General features: G+C 39.3%; 1 protein-coding gene across 3 annotated transcripts in view; it reads right to left on the bottom strand.

Annotated features, from left to right (window-relative positions):
* The window catches only part of grin2db (glutamate receptor, ionotropic, N-methyl D-aspartate 2D, b), a 100,906-nt gene that overhangs the window by 14,024 nt on the left and 64,174 nt on the right, over window positions 1-22,708 (bottom strand). For all 3 annotated transcript variants that reach the window (XM_008431539.2, XM_008431538.2, XM_008431540.2), the window contains exons 7-14: window positions 19,421-19,626; window positions 18,836-19,004; window positions 16,115-16,268; window positions 15,575-15,700; window positions 14,326-14,555; window positions 13,814-13,974; window positions 7,003-7,072; window positions 6,788-6,905 (exon numbers count right to left, since the gene is read on the bottom strand). In XM_008431539.2, coding sequence (XP_008429761.2) covers window positions 6,788-6,905; window positions 7,003-7,072; window positions 13,814-13,974; window positions 14,326-14,555; window positions 15,575-15,700; window positions 16,115-16,268; window positions 18,836-19,004; window positions 19,421-19,626 — 1,234 coding nt within the window. The remainder of the gene's footprint in view (window positions 1-6,787; window positions 6,906-7,002; window positions 7,073-13,813; window positions 13,975-14,325; window positions 14,556-15,574; window positions 15,701-16,114; window positions 16,269-18,835; window positions 19,005-19,420; window positions 19,627-22,708) is intronic.

Genomic DNA, 22,708 nt, shown 5'->3' with positions numbered 1-22,708 from the left:
AACACTTTGACGTTTTCTACAACTTCTTTAAATTTAACACCACAGTGTTGTGGCTGTTCAGGTGTATTTTTGAAGTGGATATGTTAAGTGCAATTTGAAATAAGAAATGTAAAATGTGATAATAMATTTTTTGTGTTAATTTGATTCCTATTCAAGAGACTGATAAGAATGACTATATATAGGCGGCTACCGAGTATCTTTATTTCCATTTTTAGTTGGTGGTGTGCCTCTGGATTTTTTCAATTAAAACAGTGTACCTTGACTCAAAAATGGTTGAAAAACACTGGTCTAAACTACAGATGAATGGATGAAAGTTCCCTTGTTTTTCTACACTTATTATTGGACATCTTTGGGTGAAGAAATTTGTCTAGGTTCTAAGATGTTGAGTTCTATAAAACGAAAAACGGTGGCGAAAGAAGAATATAAACAATTTAAGAAAAACCAAAAGCAATGCAAAATGGGGCCTTGCTTGTTACGTGTTTATTCAAGGTGACTGCTCATGGTCATAGGTCAGTAAAATAAGGCAGTGTGTTTGGTATAACAAAGACAACGATGTCTTAGAAAAAGAGGGATGGAGAGTCTAAAACAATGAAGTAGGACCAAGAACTAAAATGGCATCGACAACCTAATCTCAACATTGTAACAGAGAGTAAATGAGAAGAGGAGCAGAAAGAAAGACCAGGAGCCACAGTGATGCTTGGATAGGCGGAACAAGCGTGGACAAGATGGTGAGGGGTAATGAGAGAGTTGGGAAGAATGCCCCGTAAAGACGGAGAGCGAGCGGCATTCTTTCTCCGTCCACGGAGGCGTCAGGGGAAATGAGACAGACAGGGAGAGTTAGACGTTGCTGAAAGAAGCGGAACATAGATGGAGGATGAGAGGCTGAATTTGTGTCATCGTGACAAAGATGACAGTGGAGCACTCGTCAGCGTGGAAAGTATGAGTGGAGAGAAAAGGAAAGGAAAAAAATGGGAATTAGAGAGAAAATTGGCTGAGGAAGGAAAGAAAAACAGACAAAGAAGCAAAAATTTGTCCTGGAAGGGTGGTTAGAATCATTTTTTTTTTTTTTTGAAGTAAATGGCAAAACAAACCTGGGTTTTCCTGCAAGTACTGTGATTGGCTGCACAGGTTGCTGGTGTAACCATAGTGACAGACAGCCATAGGATGCTGCATATGATTCACATTTGAATCAAAGAGGCACAGAACTGGTAATGGGAGCTTTATGGTACAATATTACCTATGCTAGCATGAGCTGCACTGCAAACATAAGGTCTGAAGGTTGCTTTTACTGCATGTTGATTTTTCTGAAATATATTACGTTTTACTGGCTATAGTGGGCATTAAAAGCTGACAGGTCATGGATTTACTTGCAACACTACACTGCGCCGTAAAAAAAAGGTCTTGGCTTTATATTTCAGCCATCATTAGCTCTGCTCGCAAGGCTTAGTTGAAGCCGATTCAGTCATCTGTGTGATCTGGCTAATATGTCTTCTGTAGAACATCATTAGCCAATCAGCCGTGGCCTCCAGCTACAGCAACAGATGGATATAGTGCTGCTGCAGCCCACTGGCAGACGCAGGTAACAGCTCCATGTCTCTGGCACAACCAAACAAACACAAACTCACTGCCAGCCATGTTTATTAGCACCTTGGTAAGGATGTTTGGAAAAACCTTAAGATAAATGAATTTGTTATTGCTGAAAATTAATCTTGACTTAAAGAATTCCTTTAGTTTGTTTTAACAAAATTAACGTTAATTCAAATATCGATAACCCTGCTGTTATATATATTTATACAACCCCATTTTCTAAAAATAAAAAATAAATTAAGATACTATTCAGTGGTTTTCAATCTGTGGTACAAGGCCCACTGGTGGTACCTGGGTTGCTTTCAGGGTGACTCCAGGGAAATTTTGATATCAACTAAAAGGCCGGAGCAGTGAAAATAGCAAGTAAGGTAAGCACATTAATCTTTCCTTCATGACTCTACTTAAAAGGGAGGTGCAGTAGAGAATATTTTGGAAACCTCTCAGGAGAATTGGAAGCAGAGGATAGTGAACTACTACTGCTATTGCTACTCAGGCTGTGATCAGGAGTTGAAATTAAAACTGGGACTAACATGAAACTCATCTTAAACCAATAGGAAAACAATACGTTTTGTAGACTCGTTGCTGACCAAGCTGGTTGCTGTTAGCAGTACAAGTTTAAAACTATTCATGATTTAGGTTTAAAATAATCTTCTGCATTTACCAACATGTTTTGTCTTTGTGTATTATTATTAATGATTTGCAGTAACTTAAATCTGATGCAAAATCAAGGGAGCTAAAGATTTGGATTATTGCAAGAAGTCCTAAAAATCTGAACGATGTAGAGCTCATCACCAAAGTTAAAGTGTTAAATTACCAGAAATACACAAATAACTGGTCAGCTTCATAAGAGAGACCTGAAAGGTGTAATGAAAATCAAGATTTCTTTCACTGATTATTGAAAAGGGTCAAAATATGAATAAAAATAAAATAAAAAAATTAAAGCATATTGTCTTCCTTTGAAATAGATATTCCTTTTACATCACTTTATGTTTTCAGAGATGCCTGTCTCATTTCCAATCAGAAACAAACTTTTTGGAAAATAAAACTAGTTTTAAATCTAAATCAGTCACACGTATGCAGAATTTTGGCCTTAAGTGAGAGTTTGAGAATATTTAATGATTCACAAATGAACAAAAAGTGCAAATAAACTGTTTGCACTTTTGAATTATTATTAATGCAGTTTTACTGAGCTTTGAATGCACTGAAGCCATATCAGAATTTCAAATTGGGGTTTTCTTCTCGGTATTCCAACTCCAGGGGGGCATGCATGTGGTTTATTTAATGCTAATAGCAAGGACTTTAGAAATATTCACAGAACACACGCAGTGGAGATGGACACCAATGTTTGATTTTTTTGTTTTCTTTCTTTCTGTCCTTTTTGTGCAGAAAATAGTGGATTATGAAGCCACTATCAGTGGTTTCATAATCTTTATCCTATATCACTGCTCAAGGTTAAAGAGAAAAGGATTGCTGACATTTCCTATTCACTTCCACACTGTCTTCACTGCAGTTGGACCCACCTTAGTTTCCTATAGGATTCAGGTCTCTGGACTGAAACAGTCGAGGAAGAATATTGATTTTGTATCTGGTAAATCATTTATGTATTGATTTTACCACATGTTTTGGGTCAATGTTATTTTGTAAGACAGGGTGATGACCCTTTTTAGGTTTTCTGCCAGAGCACCTATTTTATTTTTGAATCTCTGGTATTTCAAAGTTTTTCTGATTCGATCCAAAGAGAAACAGGCTCAGGGCATCACAAATCTTGCTTGGCTCTAACAGTAGGCATGGGGTGCGTTCTCAGATGTTTATCCATTGTTTCGTTTTAAATATTCCTGGATAGTACAAAGCTAAAAAAAACTGTATAACATAGTCAAAGCACCCAGTTCCTCATCATCTTTCGTTACACTTGCTTTTGCTGCAGTTCATTGAGATTGGGAAGAAAAAAAACATTTTTACCTCCCTTGTCAGTTCTTCTCAAGGCTTACTTTTTCCCCTCACATAATACAGTCTTTTAAAACATTTAAAGTGTAAGATTTTACAACTGCAATAAAACGAGAATTTGCAACAGGCCCCCAGAAGTGGCTTTGTGCACTAATGTGAAAACAACAGGGGTCTGACTGAAGGGTGCAGATTAAGTCATATTTCTGTCCTCAGCGGAGAAAATCTGAGTGATTTTCTTGAGCCACATGTTTCCTTTCTTGCATCAACTGTTGTCTATTCCTGGTTGTTCATCTTTTAAATTCGAGACTCTCCTCACCAGCAGCCATGTGGGCAGTTGCCCAGGGCAGCATAAGAAACAGCATATCTGAGCACCCTATTTGGTGTCAATTGATGAGTTATGTTCCCATGTGAGCATGATGAGCATTATACCCTGTCCTTTTTCATCCAAGAGCTGCCCACTGTTTCTTATGGTCTCACCTCCAACCCCTACCACCCGCACCTTAACCTTTGAGATGGCAGTCGTTCCTACTTCTCAGTCACAGCCAACTTAAGCTTGCCAAATCTGGCAGGTGCATCACATCCTCTTCTCCACCTATGTTGTTTCTGGCAGACAAGCTCAGGTAGGGCTGGCAACGTTGGAAATGCAAAGCCTGCCGTTTACCACAAAGATGTTCAACAAAGGACACTGTATCAGCGGCTGTGTGTGTGTGTGTGTATGTGGCACGCTTGCATATGTAAATGTGCAAGCACCAGCGAGCATGTTTGCATTTTGCGGTATGCCAGATGTGGCTGGATGCCACACACATCCAAGAGACACCGAGCCTCGCAGTTGCTGAGCAGTAAACCATGACCTGTACAATGCTGCGCTTTTATCTCACCATGACAAACCTCTCTGCATTCATCACAAGATTTCTGAAAAAAAAAAAAAAAAGTCCTGCTGGCCAAGAGCTGAAACATCATCTTCTCGCATTTCAATATCTACTCACTGAATAATATATTCAAGGAATCAAAGTCGTGATAGGATGCAAAAAAAAAAAGAGTGGATCTGATAAAATGTAGGGGGGGAAGGATTCTTACTACTCAGCTAGTTTTCTTTATAAGTAGGAAAAAAAGCAAAAATGTAGTAAGATCAGTGCGCCATCTCTTAAAGCTGTGGTGTAAATCACCAGAGACAGCAACAAGAGGAACAATATAGGGATTAAAAGTCTTCATACATCCTTAAATTCACTGATAAAATTATACAGCTCCACAAGGCATGGAGCTATAATGATGCAACTCCATGACACAACTCGGTCTGGTGAAAGGTGCAACTTCTGAGATCTTCAGATGTCGTTAAAAAGATGCAGCCTTCGAGGGCATGATGAATGTGAGCCCCTTCCTCCAATCTCTCCACCTCCAAAGAAACTAATATTCTTCTTTAATAATCTACTCCAGCAATGCCTTGCAGAAACTAGATGTACACAGCTGATGTCCAGGACTTTTACAACACAAAACCAAAGGGATGAGAAGAAGTAGCATGTGTCAGGGCTAGTGGGCTCTCCGTTTTTCCTTGCCTTGCACACACACAGTCACACATTTCCAGGTCGAGCAATTCAGCTCCAGATGCCAGTCTTATTTTAATAGATCTTGGCACCAAATTGGCATTATCAGAGGGTAAGCAGCTCAAGCGTCGGAATGCCAGAAACAGCTAAAGGGCTTTGTCCGCCATGCCATAAGCAAAGCTGATTTAAAGCATGAGGAGAAGCCAAACAAGCCACATCCAATGGAGACAATAAATGTGTGTGGCAGACTGTGTTATATGATAATCAAGCATTAGTGTACTGACAACCGTTGCTAAAAACAGATTCCCCCTGTCAAACATGACTGTCCCACTTGTAGATACAATTAAACAGCATATTGTGATGGTCTCATACAGGGCCTTGCATAAGAAGCCTTGAACTTTGTCACATTTTTTCACCTTGTAGCTTCAAACATCTGTAGATGTTATATGTTTTAGACCATACAAAGAAGTGCATTGTTTGTGAAGTCACCTAATTACAAAATAGATTCAAGCTCTGTGTCAGTATAATTCCTGCTAGGCTGTGAACATTAGTGAGCAAACAGCTTGATTGAGACAAACAGAGGTCAGGGAAGAAGCTATGGAGAAGTTTTTAGGAGGGTTAGGTTATAAACCAATCCATAATCTGAATAAAACAACTTCACAGCTATCCAAGGTAACCGGAGGAGATGAGAATGAACACACCATCCTCATGGTCAGTCGTAGTGGTGGCCAAGTCATGCTGCAGGTTTGCTTTATCAGGAGAAAGAGAGAAAATTTCCAGAACTGACAGGAGGACGTATGGAGGTCCACCTTCTAACAGGAACATTATCTTAAACATACAACCATGGCTGCAATGAAGTGCTTTAAATCAATGTATATCGATCCAACAGGGCGACCTGAATCAAACAGACTCAAAAATTGATGTTCGCCGTTGCTCTCTATTCAATTTTACAGACTAAACCATTGTGCAAAGAGGAATGAGGAATAATCAATTGGTTGGTGTGAAAAGCTGCTTGGTGTTGGCATATCGCATAAAACCCAAATATACTCAAGGGGTGTGAAAACTTTTGCAAGGTACTGCTGCTATCAATAAATTATTAATCCAGTGTTTTGTATATATGCTTCCTCGGTTTGCTGCTCCATCAAATCAGGGTATTTTCAGGTGTTTCTTTTTTTTCCCCTCAGCCTTTCTGTCAGTCTGAAATAATCTGTATTTCTGAAAATCTGTCAACAAACAAGAAGCGACTTTTTACAACTGTGACTCACTCAAGTAAATCCCTTTTTTTCTTTTGCAATAGCAAAAAGAGGAAAAGGGAAAGCACAAAAGAGCAAGATAACTACACAGGAGGAATGGATAGACGAGGAGAACATTTACCACCAAGCAAATGATATTCCTCTGCCCCTTTTATTTATCATCCTGTCTTCAACCCAATAAAGAGGCTCACAAACCTTTTTAAAAGTCTCATCAGCCCTTTCCTACACATCATTATGCCCTCTGTCACAATCAAAACACCTTTCTGCTGTCACATGCCCCATATTTTCCCCTCGACATCTTCTCATTCATCTACCCCCTGTGTCCTCTATTCACCCCCCACCCTCATGCGAGGCTGTCACTCCTTTCTCAACCTTATTGTCTTAGCCATAACCTTCCCTTATAAGCCGGTCATGGTGCTCATTATTTTCATTAAAACCTTCCCCTTTCTCCATAGGTCTTACCATCTCCCACTAGCTGCAGCAGGGCCAGGTCAAGAGGACGTTTCCAACGTGAGTTTTTGTGCAGGGCGATACCGTAGCCTGTGGTGGCAAAAACCTTCCCCGAGCCTATGGTCATCACCTTGGAGAAAGGACAACATGCAGATACTGAAAGACACATAATGCCAAGCAAAAAAACAAAAAAACAAAAGCATGTGTATCTGTGCCTCAGTCGTTACCTTACAGCCTTCGTCCTTCCTGGCCATATAGTTTAACACTGCAGCATCATAAATAAAAGCATCCAGCTTCCTGTGGAAGAGTAAAGGCAAAATTCATTCATCATTTAACGTAAGAGAGGTGGAGCTAGGATGGAGAGACTGATCGGAGGCATATCTCTGCAATGTGCTGCGGAAGACAGCTGGGGTGCAAAAATATATAGCAGACAAGGAAAGAGGAATGATAGAGGGGGCATAAAACGTTAAATAACGACAAGGAGAGGCAGAAAGGGTGGAATAGAAAAGCAGGTTTGGCAGCAAGAGTGAAAACACAAGGAGAATAAAATAAGGGAGAAATCAGGTGAGGATCTGTGAGTAAGAGGAAGACGGCAGAGGGGGCTGAGGAGATTTACGAAATGAAGGGTGCAGTGACAGGGAGCGACAGAGAAAGGGGGGACAGATTTACACACTTCAGGGTGGAAAAGACATGGGATAGAGGCAGAGAGTGATGAGGATTATAAAGTTTAAATACAGACACACAGAGAAAGCGCACAAGGAGGGGAAAGAATGGATCAAAATAAGAGATGGAGAAACGAACTATAGCACAAAAAGGGCAGCTAAAGAGCAAGAAAAAAAAAGAATATGTAAGCATTAGGCAGCAGGGGGAAAAAATCCTCCAAGAGAAAAGCTCGAGTTTCATACATTCAGTACATGTTAGTGCCGAGTTATAATTGCGGTGTCAAAGCAGTGTGGATCACGACAGAGGCTTAGGATCAAGTAAATTGGGATTAACCAACACATGACGAGTGATGGAAAATCTGCGGGAAAACTGAAGAAGGGAAACGCTGCTCACACTGTATGTGCGGAGAGATAGCTGTGAAGGTGGAGAGGGAAAGAACAAAGGTGGGAGAATTTGTGCAACAAAGCATGATGTGTGACAAAAGATGTGAAATGTTAGTTGGAGTTGAAAAGAATGCCTTTCTAGATGATGGTCTGTTCGTGCGAATGGGAGAACATAAAAGATGGGGAAAAAAAGAAGCAAGAAATAAAAGCAGGCTATATTTGCATCATCTGGTTGCTGTGATCACTACAATCTGCACCATAAATCAAAGAAAGATTAACCAAAAAATACCGGCTACAAACAACTTTAAATTATAGATGGTTGCACAAATAATAGATTTGTTACTTATTATTACTTTGGGGCAGGGCCGTGCAGGGGCCACTAAAGGGGCAGGTTAAATAACAACAACAAAAAACAACAAAAGAAGCTCAACAACAAAAAAAAAAAATGGCACATCAAACCACATTCTAGGACAGAATATTAACAAAGCCATTCAGCTTTCAGAGTTTAATAAACAATGATAAATTACAAAAATGTGACATATACAATCAAAGCTAACGAACATCTCCTTGTAGAGCATAATACTATGCCTATGTAAGATATTTTATTAGTAATTTCTTTCTGCAGGTCTATTGTGTTATAGGAAAGTATTGCAATATTCAAACCTGCAATTTATCAAGATATGTAAATCAGAGCTGGACCACCAGGCATATTTTGTCTTTACAGAATTACACTATTAAAAATGTAAACAAGGGCACAATGCAACCTTTTAGTGGACTGTAATCTATAACAGAGCTGTCTGTTTGCTGCAGTGGAGATGAAGATGGTCCATTCAGGAAAGCAGAGCTGTCATCAAACTTTAACGTGGAACTGCAGAAAAACGAAAAAAAAAAAAAAAAAGCAAAAATTGAATTGTTAATGCATGCAACAATGAGAAACGCCTACTGAGTTTTGCTTAAATATATATGTTTTTATTTAAATCACACATTTTTGACTCATGAAGTTAACTTTCTTTTTTGCAAAACAAACTTATTTGCGCTTGTCATGAATCTTTTCTTGTTATTCTAAGTTTTTGTTTGTGACTCAAAGTTTTGCTTGTGATTCTCACATGACGTCCTGAGCAGGGCCTAAAATCACAACAAAAGATTTCTGATGTGTGCAAATAAATGTTTATGTTTGGTAAAAATGAGTTAATTAAAATAAATATTTTAAACAAAACTTTTTTTAAAGGAATCATTACAATTCCAAAAGTTTTGATTCTAATTTTATTTTACTTAACTGAGGTTAGTTTTTTTTTTTCCATTGAATAATTGGGGGAAAAAAACTTAACTTCATACTCTGCGAACCAGACCCTAAACTTAAATTCTGGGTTGAGTTTTTTCCCCTTCATTAATGACACTTTTATTACATTCATTTTATCTATCATGGTAATTCCGGGTGAGTTATTTTTAATTCTAAATGAATATCCTTGTTGGACTTTTATTTAAGTGTCTCCTTCAAGATACATTTACCTAACGCCAGAATAAATGAAATGTACATTATGCAGCAAAGGAAATTAGAAGATCGGACATATATTCATTATGGAGATGATCGATTTTGGACGGGCGATGTGCCCTTATTGCATAAGCGATACTAAAGAATGACTAATATCATTAAAAATACAGGGAAGAAGCTTTTTAGTTATCTAGCAAGCAAAGCTTTGCTAGCAAAGTCGTTAGCTATCAGCTAGCTAGTAGCGCAACAACAGCCTAATCTCTGTATGATAGAAATACTGAATTGATAGATAAGAACAGTTTCTCCTCACCTGGCTGTCTCCTCCCGCTCAGTGGTTCTTCAGAGAAAGGCAGACGCAGAGGCCTGTCAGTGTCTGTTGTATTTCATTACCTCTCTGCTTAAACCGCGACTCCGTGATGAAGCAGAAACGATACGTTCAATGTTTTCCGTCATCTGACAAGTAGCAAGTCTACTCCACTTTATTCACCAAAAACGTTTTTTTTAATTCACCAAAAACTGTTCTGTAATCTGGAACGTTCGCAACATTGAGCTCCGCAATTAGCCGCCTTATCTCGCTGCGCGAGAGGCAATTGCGTCGTGCGTCACCGGCAAAAGGTCAAAGGTAACAAGGTGACCAGCTTATTATGTTATACAAAAAAGAAACAAAAAAGCAAATAATTTTAGCACATGTTTTTATGTGTCAGAAGAGGGCTGAGGAAATAATAATACTAAAAAAAAAAAAGACCAAAAGGGCACTTAGGGGCAAGGAGCAAAAAGGGCAGGTGATCAAGCACCCCCAGCTCCTCCCTCTGCACGTTCCTGCTTTGGGGGTAAATTTACATTTTCTATCCTCACTTGTACAGATTCCTTAATGTAGAAATAATAAAAATGAGTTAAAATCTGTTACATAAATGCTCAATGTCTAAAAGTACAGATATATTAGTTTAATGTCAAGGTTTGAATAAGCTGTATTCTTCAGAACAGCTTTCTGAAGTGCTGGAGAAAGTGTTTAGATATAACATTCAGCTGTGATGTTATGGCGTTAGTTAAATGAATGCAAACTGTTCACACATATTTCTTCACAAAAACAACATTATGAACAATATTAATATGTTAATGGTTTGAGATAGTGTTGTTGTACTTCTGAGTTTTGAAAGTGGCTGTCAAGCCAAGTAAAAATAGCTTTACCAACAACAACCAGAGTGAGTAACCGTCTTATGACAGATTTTCTATCCATGTAAGAATGGAAACATTTCCTGTCTTGCCATGATGTATTCCAAAGATTTTTCTTTTTTTTTTAAAAAAACCCACATCTCTTATGTGCTTCTAAAAATGAGGAAATGAATGTGATTTAATGGGACATTAACACCTGTGATGTTCGTTTGTGTAAGGCTTTTGATGCGCTCATTGGGGAATTACTGCAGATCAATGTTGTGTTATTCCCGTTGTGCTGTATTATAAACATTCTGCAGTGAAGTATATAGAAGTTTTTATTGGGTCATTGCTGTGTCATCTAAGTTGCATCTGAGTTGTTGTTTCTGCGGTGGTGGGGCATGTCTGATATACATGATATGTATGCTGCAGCGTTCGTGTGACAGCAGTTTTCAACATGTCCAAATAATCAGTGGGAGGCTGGTTTATCTGGTAATCTAATTGTATATTCTACAGTGTTAATTGCATGGATAGGCAATATGGGAGTGTAAAGAGGAATGCATACTGTGAGCACCATGGTGCATCTAATCAATTAACATGCTTCAAATAGCACATTTAACACACATTAGCTAAAGTGTGCCGAGACAGCACAGATGACTGGACTCCATCTTTGGATAGTTGTATCAAAAGTGTTTGAACAGAATCTGTTCAAAAAGGATCACAGAAATTATCATCCAAGAGCATTGCCCATTGACTTAATGTAGCCTGTGCCATAATCGTTTCTGTCACAATGTTTGATGCCGTTGTTGTGCACCGTCCTTTTTTTCCAATGGCATCATGTTGAAGGAGGACATTGAAACAAAAGGCTAAATGCAGTAGTGACATAGGCGTTAGCTTAGATGCTTAGCTGACGCTGCAGTAAATTATAATGTACCATATTTTCCGCACTATAAGGCGCACCTAAAAACCTTCAATTTCCTCAAAAGCCGACAGTGCGCCTTATATATGGACCAATATTGAGCCACAACAGGTCTAGCAACCACGGTAAGCAGCCGCCGACTTCATTTTCGCCTGAAGAAGTCGGGTGCATGCTGGGTTAGTTGTCAGAACGCTGGTTTGTTAATAAAGTTTGACTGACCTATCTACCTACGGACCTGGTAATCAGGTCGTCTGCAGGTCATTTAGCACCACACTCTCCACGAACATGCTGTGCGCGAACGGAGAAGGGTGACCATTGTCCGGCCACGCCCCGGCCCTGTCACAAAAGGCTCTCCTCGCCGACCGGAGTTTGACTGTTTTGTTGATATTCACTTTAGTGCAGCTCCATCTAGTGGATGCATAACGTAACTCCAGCCTCTACTGCAGCGTCTATTCTATGCGCCTTATAATGCGGTGCGCCTTATATATGAAAAAAGTTTTAAAATAGGCCATTCATTGAAGGTGCACCTTATAATGCGGTGCGCCTTATAGTGCGGAAAATACGGTAATCCATGTTTAGCACAGCCTTCGTCCACTAGTCTTGCTGAGTCACAAGACAATTTTCTCATAGCCTGTATGTCAACTGCATATTTATGTTTAGTTCTATTTTCCATGCATATGCACTGAGGTTAAATATTATTTGATAAAATTAATTATTAATTAATTGGTATCGTTTTCCATTTCTTGTCATGGAAACCAGGTTTCTATGACAAGAAATATGATTAGTTACCATAGCTATGCAGATGATACACAGATATACACTACAACTGCACAAAGTGACTATGAAGCCACTGAAGTGCTAAGCAAACAAATCAGTGAATGAATGTGCCATAATTTTCTTCAGATTAATAGAAACAAAACAAAACTGAAGAAATAATTTTTGGACCAACAGAGGAAAAAAATCAACAGTCAGTCAGCACACAACTTTAGCTTTTACTGATCAGGCCCAACATATGGGTCCTTGACTTGGACATTCAGAGACACATAGAGACAATTACAAAGTCGGTCGTTTATCATCTGAAGAACATTTTCAGTATTTTAGAGATAATGTTCCAACAACAAGATCTTGAGAAACTCCCCCATGCATTTATCTTCAGTAGAATTGATTACTGCAACTGCAACAGTGTCTGCCTAAAAAGTAAATTGAGCAGCTGCATCTTATCCAGAACGCTGCTGCTCACATCACATCTCACTAACACTAGAAAAATGCAGTACATTATATGATCAAAATCAAAACAGATCTTTTGTCATTGTATCAAGCTTCCAGATCCCTCAAGTCTACTGGTTCAACTCTACTCTGCTTCCCCAGAACATGCCCAAACATGGAGAAGCAGCATTCAGTTTTATGCTTCACTAATCTGGAACAAACTTCCAGAAAATCGCAAAAATGCTGAAACACCACGTTTGTTTAAAATCCCGCTTGTCAAGAGTTGTCTTTGATTTATAATAACTGGAACATTGATGTATTTGGTGATTGTTATTCTTGATCACTTTGATAATAGCATTTTACAAAATGTAATTTCTATTGCTTGTCTCATAATTGGTGCCTGTATTATGCATTTATCATGTAAAGTGCAGTGAACTGATTTGTTGCTAAAATGTGCTCTACAAATAAACTTGACTTGGTTTAAGGAAAAAGCAAGGGGGTCTTCCCTTGCTTTTTCCTTAAAGCAATGATGGCTGGATTGGCGCAGCACATGATTTATTGACTCAGTACATGATATATTCATAATGGAAAAACTGTCCTATTCACTCAAGGTGCAAATAGATACATTTTATTCAATTTGGAGTAAATGGACTGAATATGTAAAACCTGTCACATCCGAGTTCATATAATTGCATCTGTGATGAGGACTGATCGTCTTTGTTTTTAGTCATTGGTTTATGTTGGCCTATTCTTTCTCAACACCCTGGAATGTAGATTTCACAGAACCACGCAATGGTCCCCTCCTCACTCACTATTGGATTTTCTTATTTTTAAAAAATGGGAAAACAAACAATGTAACAAAGACATCTGTTTTTATTTTTTTGTGTATTTTTCCAAATAAAGAAACAAAAAAAAAAAAAAAAGGAAATAAGAGTGGATCAGATAACTTAGCTGGGATGGAAATAGCAAATAAATTAATGAAACATGTTTCTGTCTGAACATGTTTCCTGATGCACAATGCAGATGCAGTCTTTGGCTCTAATCTCCACAATCTTTCATGCTGCTGACATTTCTGATTTCTATGTCTAAAGTGCATATCAGTTTATCGGATCATAAACGGACAGACAACGAGTTGCACAGCACGGGGTGATTTAAAATTCAATGGTTGGAAAATTAAAGGCGAGCATGTGGTGTGAAAATTGGCTTGGCCGTGGCAAACAGACCCAGTCTTTAGGTTCAGGATGGCGTCCTCCACTCCTCTCTGGTTGTATTTGCCCATGTACTGGTGCATGTCTGGATAGTTGGAGCGAATGTTTTTTTCTGTGCTCCCATTGGGCACCGTGCCAAACTTGAGAGGTGGGTACTGCTCCTCTGGATGCTGAAACTATGAGAGGAAAAGAGGGTGAGGGAGGAAAAAGAAGGGGCATGAGACACACCAGGCTGTGCACCAATCTGTCTGACCTATTTCTGTCCACTCTCCAGACTTACTTACAACACTACTTACCCTCTTAAAATGAAAAGAGAGAAGTCTGTGGACTTACAGTAACATTTAAGACCGTCTTTTGTGTGTCCAGGAAAAGTGGTAATTGAGTTATGTTACATGAGGTTCTATTCATTCCTTAATTCCCATGCTTTAATCAATTTAACATTCAAATGCATAGGATTTGGCTCACTTGAGGACATTAATTCTCCTTCTGCTTCTTTAAACCTAATCAGTATTCGAGTGGTGAGGTACCTTCTTGTCCGAGAGACCTGAAACTGTGTCAATGTACTCTTCCTGGATCATGAAGGCAGCCAGGTTAGCAGTGTAAGAGGCCAGAAAGATGACAGCAAAGAAGGCCCAGATCAGCACCATGATCTTGCTCGTGGTTCCTCTCGGGTTCTCCACCGGCACAGAGTTGTTGAAGACAATAGCCCATAAAAGCCAGACAGATTTTCCGATGGTGAATGTGGAGCCTCCGGCCTCTGATCAGAACGGTAATGGAGAAAAAATATGATTAGAAAGATCAGGAGTAGGAATGCTTAAGAAGCTCAAAGCAACGTTAAATGCAAGATGTAATATCTTTACTAGTACTTGCACAGCCCTCCACATTTACTGACTACTGGAAAAGATGTAAAAAAAAAAAAAGAAAAAAAAAAAGAAAGAAAAAGGTCAAGTAAATTTGTATTTTATTCCAATAACTTCATCCAATGCTAAAATTCTTTTAGACAACTAGGAAGAGACTAATGCTTATTCAATTTCCAGACTTTTTTCATTACTGTGTAGGAACCATTTTAATCACAATTCTGTAAAACAGCGAAAGACAATAAAAACGCAAACAAACAAACAAACGGTTTGTTTCATAACCATAACCCACACCGCATTAACTACTACACATTATTAGTAGTAGTTGCTTTTCATTCTGGTGCAACAATTTCTCAGGAAAGATAAATTGTTGCACCAAATATTTGAAAAGATTTATTAAACGAAATACTCAGCTCTAACTTAAGTTACTGTGGAAAAAAAGGACAAGAAGGGAAGCGAGTGATCGAGGGCTGGTGGGGGGAAATACGGTGGAGGATGACAGAGAGGTGAAATTATGCAGAGCACTGCAATCATGGAGTAAAGGAGGCAAATCTAGGGGGGTATTGAACCAAGGCATCAGGCACACCGACTATCACAGGATGCAAACTACACTGCTGAATTATAAATGGCTGCTTTAATATTGAGAATGCTTGGATGCAGTTCAATATACTGTATGTATAATGTGCAAAACTCAACATGAAGGATCGAGGCAATGCACTCGATACGACTATCAATAAATTATGAAAGTGACTTTTGGACTTGAGGAAAAAAACACTTTTCCTTGAAAGTAATCAAAGTTTATCTCTGTTTATCTGTCAATCTATCCATCTACCTACCTACCTATCTATCTATCCTCATGCATTTTGTTGAATCCATTCATCAAACAGAGATCTACGGACAGGTAAGACGCATCACTCACTCTTTCCTGTTTGCAGACTGCGGTTATAGCCCACAGGGCTGAAGAATTCAAAAATAAAGACGGTCACAGCCACAACAGTGAGGCACATGACGAACATCATCACCCACACCGCTGGACTGTAAGGCTCTGTGAGGAGAAACAAAAAAAGAAACAAGTTCATTCATTCAATAGAGGACGCATGGAGGTGTAATAGAACCTGCACATACAGCAATCTCCCTGAACAAAAGCACTGGAGCAAACACGGCACTCAGTAGATAAACACCGTTTCCTGTTTTTTTAAGATCTGCTCAATTCAGTCAGTAAGTCAGTAACACTCAATAAGACAGAAACACTGATCTCCCACTGGGGCCTCGAGTGTGCTGACGGAGTGAAAGAAGACATTAAGAAGACATGAGGAGCTAAAAAAAAAAAGAAAAAAAAAGAAAATAATCTAGATGTGGAGGCCAGCAACCAAAGATCAAGGCACTTTATGCAAACTCAACACTTTACAATTAGATTAGATTCTACTCATCAGCTAATGCCGTAAGCTAAAGCTCTCACCTAAAAATGCTGATGGTGATACGGTGCCATTGCTACGGGAGACCATGACACTGATCCCCGTCTCCACGAACGGCACAGAAAAATCCACGACCTCGGACCTCTCCTCATTGATAGTCAGCGAGCCGATGGCCATGTCCGCCCGCTTGTACACCACCTGAAAGGGACAACAGCAGCGATGAGAAAGAAATCTAATTATGGTAAACTCGTGTAACTGCTCCCAGCAGACAAAGCCAATCTTTTACAGTCCACCACCTTTTTTGTTTCCCCAAGTCAGACCCTGACGTTTCTGCACCTTGACCCTTTGTACAGCTACGCATGAGGGGAGTGAGTGTTTCAGCGCAGTACAATTATTGAACACGCGTTTCCTGTGCATCTCTTTAGCATACAGAATGAGCGGGGGGGCCATCTTCTCTCTGCCACCATCAAGAAAAACCTGAAAACCGCTGCGTCTGCTGATTGTACAAGCGAAATGTTAATCTACATTAGACATGGCACATCCACTCTTCAGAGCAAATCAGCAGAAAACTGAGGCGAAGCGGAACGCAAAGCCCCCTCCGCTCAACTTTGGCAAGTCTTCGGATTACCTGATCAAAGAATGGCAGGCTTTGGAGGAGCTGATCAAAATGACAGAAATTAGCTTGAGAAAACAAAGTACGTGTGGCTTTTCTTCTTTTTTTTTACTCGCAAAAATAGATCTGACTGCCAGCTCTGACCCGTGGTCAAGTTATAAACGAAAAGATGGGGGGAAAGTACTGTGGAACTGTTTTAGAAACGCATGACTAATGGCGTATGGCAAGTTCCTTCTGGGAGACAGAAACAGCAGGAAGCTTCAACGAAGTCACAGCCGCTGTATTGATTTCAGCAGATGAGCCAGTACTATATGTGTGCAAGCCTGTTTCACTGCGACTCTTCCCTCCATTTCTCCACCAGCATGTCTGTGTCTTGTTTTGTTGGCAGTTCATGACCTATATGACCAAGAAAATATCATTGACCAACCACAAATAGCTGGGGGCATATGCCATATTGTATTTGTGTGCTAAAATATGCAGAATTTATCCCTAGAGATGTACGTGCTGTTCAAACAGCGCAGTGAAAACCTATTTAACCGCCGACAGATGTGTCTGTCTAACCAAATTTACACAACAAAAGTAACAAAAATAATAATATAAAACTTAGTTTTTAACTTAGAATTTTTTGACTAAACGGAAAAATGCCATCCAGTGTAAAAAAAAGTAATAATCTCTTCTGTTAAGCTAGAAATGACTTGTGATTGACCATATTTCTTGTAACGTTTAATTCTATTTCATTAGCCACACCTGAGCCTGGTTTCTGTCCAACCTGAATTGAGGATCCATCCAGGAACTTTATGCCATTTGAAAATCTTTGTAGTTTTTAGTGACAAATTGTACAAATGTGCACATTTTCCCCCAATGTAACACAATTTTCCTCAAAAAGTATTCAGGTCTCCTCCTGCAGATGTAAAAGCCAGATAGTGAAAGCGGACTAGTTGAAGAAAAATATAAAAATTGCTGTCCGAACAAATTTCTGTACGCATTTATATCACAGCAACAATCTGACCAATCACACGACTCTTCCCACAGAGTTCTGTCGAAATAGTTCGACCAGGGTCAGCTGTAACGTTTTTCCAGAGTATGACATCAGATGCCTCTCGGCGAACAAAATCACGCAATTTTTGTCACGCGGCGACATGAATGCTAGTCGATTTCAGCACTTCGGATAAAGTATGTTGGGGCTTTTAAAGAAACACTTCAGCAGAACCTGTCTGACAACATGGTGGAGGCGAAGGATCCCCAAAATATAACACATCATGCCTCAATTTTAATAAATTCAAGAACAGATGAGAAATAAATTCACTGGTATCTTGGTTTGTAAAGGAATATTTAATGGGGTAGAGTTCCTGAACTGACAATAAGAAAAAGACTTTGAAAGAGCATCAATGAAGGAGTTCCAAGGCCAAACCAACTGCTAACCACAAAGAGCATGAAGGCTCATTTTGCTTTTACTGAAAAAAGAACTCAATGATCCTCAACATTATTCTGCGGGCTGACGAGAGAATAATGACTCTGTGCAAAAAAGACAACTATTTATTCACATTGGGCCAGTTAGTTTAAGTTAGCCGTTTTCCCCCTAGTAAATCAGCCATCAAATAAAAACATTTGTCTGATATTTACACCATGATTGACCTAGATTGTTCAGAAAGAATCAGACGTGCTGGAACAAATCCATGAATTACCAAATTCTAAGATATCCCATGTTTTACAGAGTATTCGATTAAAGTCCAAATTCTGTCCTTGCTTTCTACATAAGTCAGCAGTGACTGCACCTGCCTGCTATCAACATACTGGACAAAGAATTGGTTGAGTATCTTATAAGCAAACTGATCCAGCAGATATTTTTCTGGCTGCTCTTAATCTGCTGTTTGATTGTGAAACTGTGTTTCCAAATAAATCCCTGCAAGGCTGAAGTCATTCTTATCATCTGAGCTCTTTCTTGATTTTATATGGCAGCAAAAAAAACAAACAAAAAAAAAACAAAACAATCACCAATCGACCAGCATCTTCTGAGAATTACCAAAAAAAAAAAAATTTGATAGCTAGGATAACATTGGTGTCTTGTGAAGTGTCCGTCTAATTTCCACCCCTGTAGAAAAGGCAGACAGAAGAGCAGGCGTCCCCCATGCGCACACAGCCAAAGACCTGCCTCTCCAATCATGCCGTTCCAAACGCCATCAATTTTCTTCCCATGCTTCCCGTTGGTCACCAAGTAGAGGTCGTAGGTGAAGCCGACAATCTTTGCGAGTCGCTTGAGGATGTCAATGCAGAAACCCTTGCAGCACTGCTTCAGCGGAGCCACACCCTCATGGATCGCACTGAGAAAGCAAAGGCAGAGAGACAGAAACAGAAAATATAACTAAAAAGAAATAGGTCAGAGAAAATAAATATTGTGGTAAGGACCTCTGTGACAGGTTTGATGGCTTAGTGTAGCATGGGGGCTGCCGTTCCACCTGATGCTGATGAACCATAAAGCTCCTCTGTGGTCATATCTGACTCCACATTCTGAGTCATTCTGCTGATCCTCTCATGAGCAGTCTCTTATTGATTATGGTTAGGGAGTGAAAAGGCTGCAGCTTTGATAAAAGTAACTTCAGTTCAACAGCATCACTGGATTATGCCGAGTCCATTCACAACTGCCCTCGTTCGGTTGCATTTTAAAGTTAGCAGGGTTTTATATACGAATATAAATTGCAGTGTTTTAGAACGGAAAAAGGGGCGACTTAATTCAAACCTGGCATTGAGAGGACGTCTGCAGGGAACAGAGTCCCGGATGCAGGTTCCTGAAGCAGGGTCTGCAAGCTCTACAATGACAAATGGCCTTTCCTCCAGTGTTACAACCCGCAGGTGCTGGGCGTCGTCGGGCGGCTTCAGGAAGGGCCCGTAGCGGGACCAGGCTGGGTACCGAAGTCTTAGCACGCCGTTCTCCCACCAGCCTACCTAGGGGAACAGAAGAGAGAGACATCAGAGGAGGCTGCACTCTGTGCTTCCTTTGTTAATAGCGATAAATCAACACATCCCTTTTTTTTTCTTAACAGTGATAAACAGAAAGCATCAAAAACAATCAAACTGCGCTGACTCTGTTGACTTTCTGTCTGCATATTGAAGGCAGGTACTGACAAAGGAGAAGGTGTTGAGCGTTTCTCACTCGGAGCGGAGGTCATTAAAACAAAGGGATTTTTGATTTGAGAAAGACTGACAGAATTAGTTCATGCTACAATTTTTGGATTCACATGCTTTCCAGATTTAGAAATGTTTTGTCTTAAGATTGCTTTCCTCATCAAGATTATTTGCGTGATAAATGTCTTACCGCAGGGGTGCCCAAAGTCGGTCCTCAAGGGCCGGCATCCGGCATGTTTTAGTTCTCTTCCTGGTTTAACGCACCTGGATCAAATGATGGCTCATTTGAGGCCTAAGAAGAACACTGACATGCTGAGAAGGTTGTTGCTTCCATCAGGGAGAGAACTAAAACATGCAGGATGCCGGCCCTCGAGGACCGACTTTGGGCACCACTGTCTTACCGTAATCCCACTTCACATTTAAACAAATAAATTGATCACTTTAAAATAATTGCAACATTTTTATACCAGATATTTTTAGATAATTTTAAATATTTCTCTCCTTATTTGTCACGTAAACCATTAACATGTCTTCCTAAAATATATGTCTTGAACAAACAAACAAACGTTTGCCTTGAGGCATTTATTGGTTATATCTCTCATTTTTTGTCAGCTCTTCTTGTGTGGATTACATATTTCACATATAGAATGACGATTTTACTAAACTCAAACTGTTTCAAAGAATCTATGTTGAATGTGGAAAACCCCCGATCACGTCCGAGCAGTTAAAGTATTCCAGATATTCAACCAAAGAAATTCAAGTGTGGCGAAAATTTCTTAATTAAACTAAAAGTAGACCTAGAATTTTGTCTTACTAGCAAGCTTAAATCCTGATTCAAACTGGAGTGTTTTTAGACAGCCGTATAAAGCAATATTTTCTTTCAGAGCTTACACTATGCTCAGCAGAAGGTAAGTGCGCTCCCCTACTCAACCGAGGATAGAAATAAGTAATGAAAAACTGTGCAAGTTCAAGTGCCACCTATTGACACAATGATGAAGGCCAAGCAAGGCATGAGCCAAATCACCCATCTCAAACACATTCACCGTTTACTTCACAGAAATTCAGCAGAAAGTTCTGTTTTACTGCATATCGGAGATACCAGGTATTGATATTTATTAATTTTTTCTTCAGAACAAATTATGTTTATTAATGTAAAAAAAAAAAAGAAAAAGTCTGTTGAATGCTGGTAAAGATCAGCAGCTTTGTCCCCCTGCCTGGGTAAACAACACAACAGCTCTTGGATATTTTTCACGACGCGGCAAACGATAATTATCACTTTCTTTGAGCGATCGATAACACGTGGGTCGATCATCAGTACTATTCTTTGAATATCTTCTGTTCTGTTTTTGAACTTATCTGGTTGAATTTAAGCCACTTGCGTCATTGTATTGATTAATAACTAAAGCATTCGTGAGATGAAATAATCAGACTATTTTCCTCTCGTCTAAGTTGCGGAAGCACAGAAAGAACCTGCCCTTTGCTCGTGTCAGCAGCTTATTATTTTTTATCAGGGAGTTGTGGTAAAACAAAGGGGAACATTGTGATTAACTGGCTTTGGAAGTGTAACCATGTGAAGAATAAGGTCATCGATCCTTTTGCGCCTACGCCTGGTAACATTAGCTGTTCCTTTGGAGTGGAGGCCCTTGTGATCAGATGGTTTAAATCTCCTGCGGGTTAAGAATCAATCGACTTGAATCATTTAGTGACTGTGTTCCTGAACGAGTAAATTAGGATGCTACAGAACTGTGAGGTGAATTGGGAATTTCTGAATGTATAGTTTAGTTTGTAATTGTGTTGTTTCGACGTACTGAACACTCTTTTGTATCTCCCGTTTGGAGTTTGAGCTGAAACCATCAGACTATAAGTTTGTTTTCTTTCCTTGATGAGCAGTTTTACTTTTTAAAATAACATTTTTCAGTGTTTGGGTACGTACATAGTTGTGTTCAATTAGTTAACACCAGCTCTTCAATAACATTTTTTAAATGAACACTTGTGTGTATCGAGCATTATTGATTACAGTATGCGATGCAACTAAACATCAGCCAGTATTATGAGTGTATGATAAACATCAAGTAAAAAATGCCATGGTTCAACTGTTAAAAAAAAAAAAAAGTTAAACTGAAGACATAACTGATTTTATTTAAAACAGAAAAGCCTCAATTATTCTTCTGCTGCCATAAAATGAGATGATTATTATCTTATTATTATTATAGACTTGGGCAAAAGCAGAAATTAAAAAGCTACTAATTCACTATTCATTTTCAGTAGTTTATAGATGGCTGTGCTGAATATTACTGCTTCACTCCTAATTGAGTGACTAAAATAGGATGTCATGATCTGCACCATTTTGAGTTTGGTTGAGTCACATTGGTCTCTGCTTACAGTGTTTAGTAATTCAGTGAATTTGATTGTTTTGAATGTTTAGCATTTACTCATATTGTGACCATTTTGTGAACAGTGTTTTTATCTGTATTTTTCCGCAGTGCCTCGGCTCCCTGCCTTCCCTCGGCTGGTTACTGCCTCTCCCGTGTGGCATGCCGGTAACAATCTTCCCAGAACGTCTTCTTCTCAGTTCAGTCAGTCCTCTGTCAGATCCTCTGTTGTTGTCAGCCTGTCATCCAGCCTCATGTTAGCTTGTCTAGTTCCCTGCATGCCCTTTTCCGTCACCATTCATTTGCTCCTTCAGCTTTGCAAGTTTTTGTGAATTACATTCACTAAATGAGCTTTCACTATTATTCTGCCCACTTCCTGCATGGGTTGGATGCACACAATAAGCTCAGGGGAGTTTTTTTCTTTAATATTGGCAATGTAATGGAAATCTTCATTACTTAGAACAGAAACATTTGACTTGTTGGCTTGTTTGAATGTTTCATTGAATAAATTGAAATCAGATTAAAGCTTA

This window comes from Poecilia reticulata, linkage group LG16, assembly GCF_000633615.1.
Source record: "Poecilia reticulata strain Guanapo linkage group LG16, Guppy_female_1.0+MT, whole genome shotgun sequence".
Taxonomy (NCBI): domain Eukaryota; kingdom Metazoa; phylum Chordata; class Actinopteri; order Cyprinodontiformes; family Poeciliidae; genus Poecilia; species Poecilia reticulata.
The sequence above is the reverse complement of the archived record's forward strand: the minus strand, read 5'-3'. Positions and strand labels throughout refer to the sequence as shown.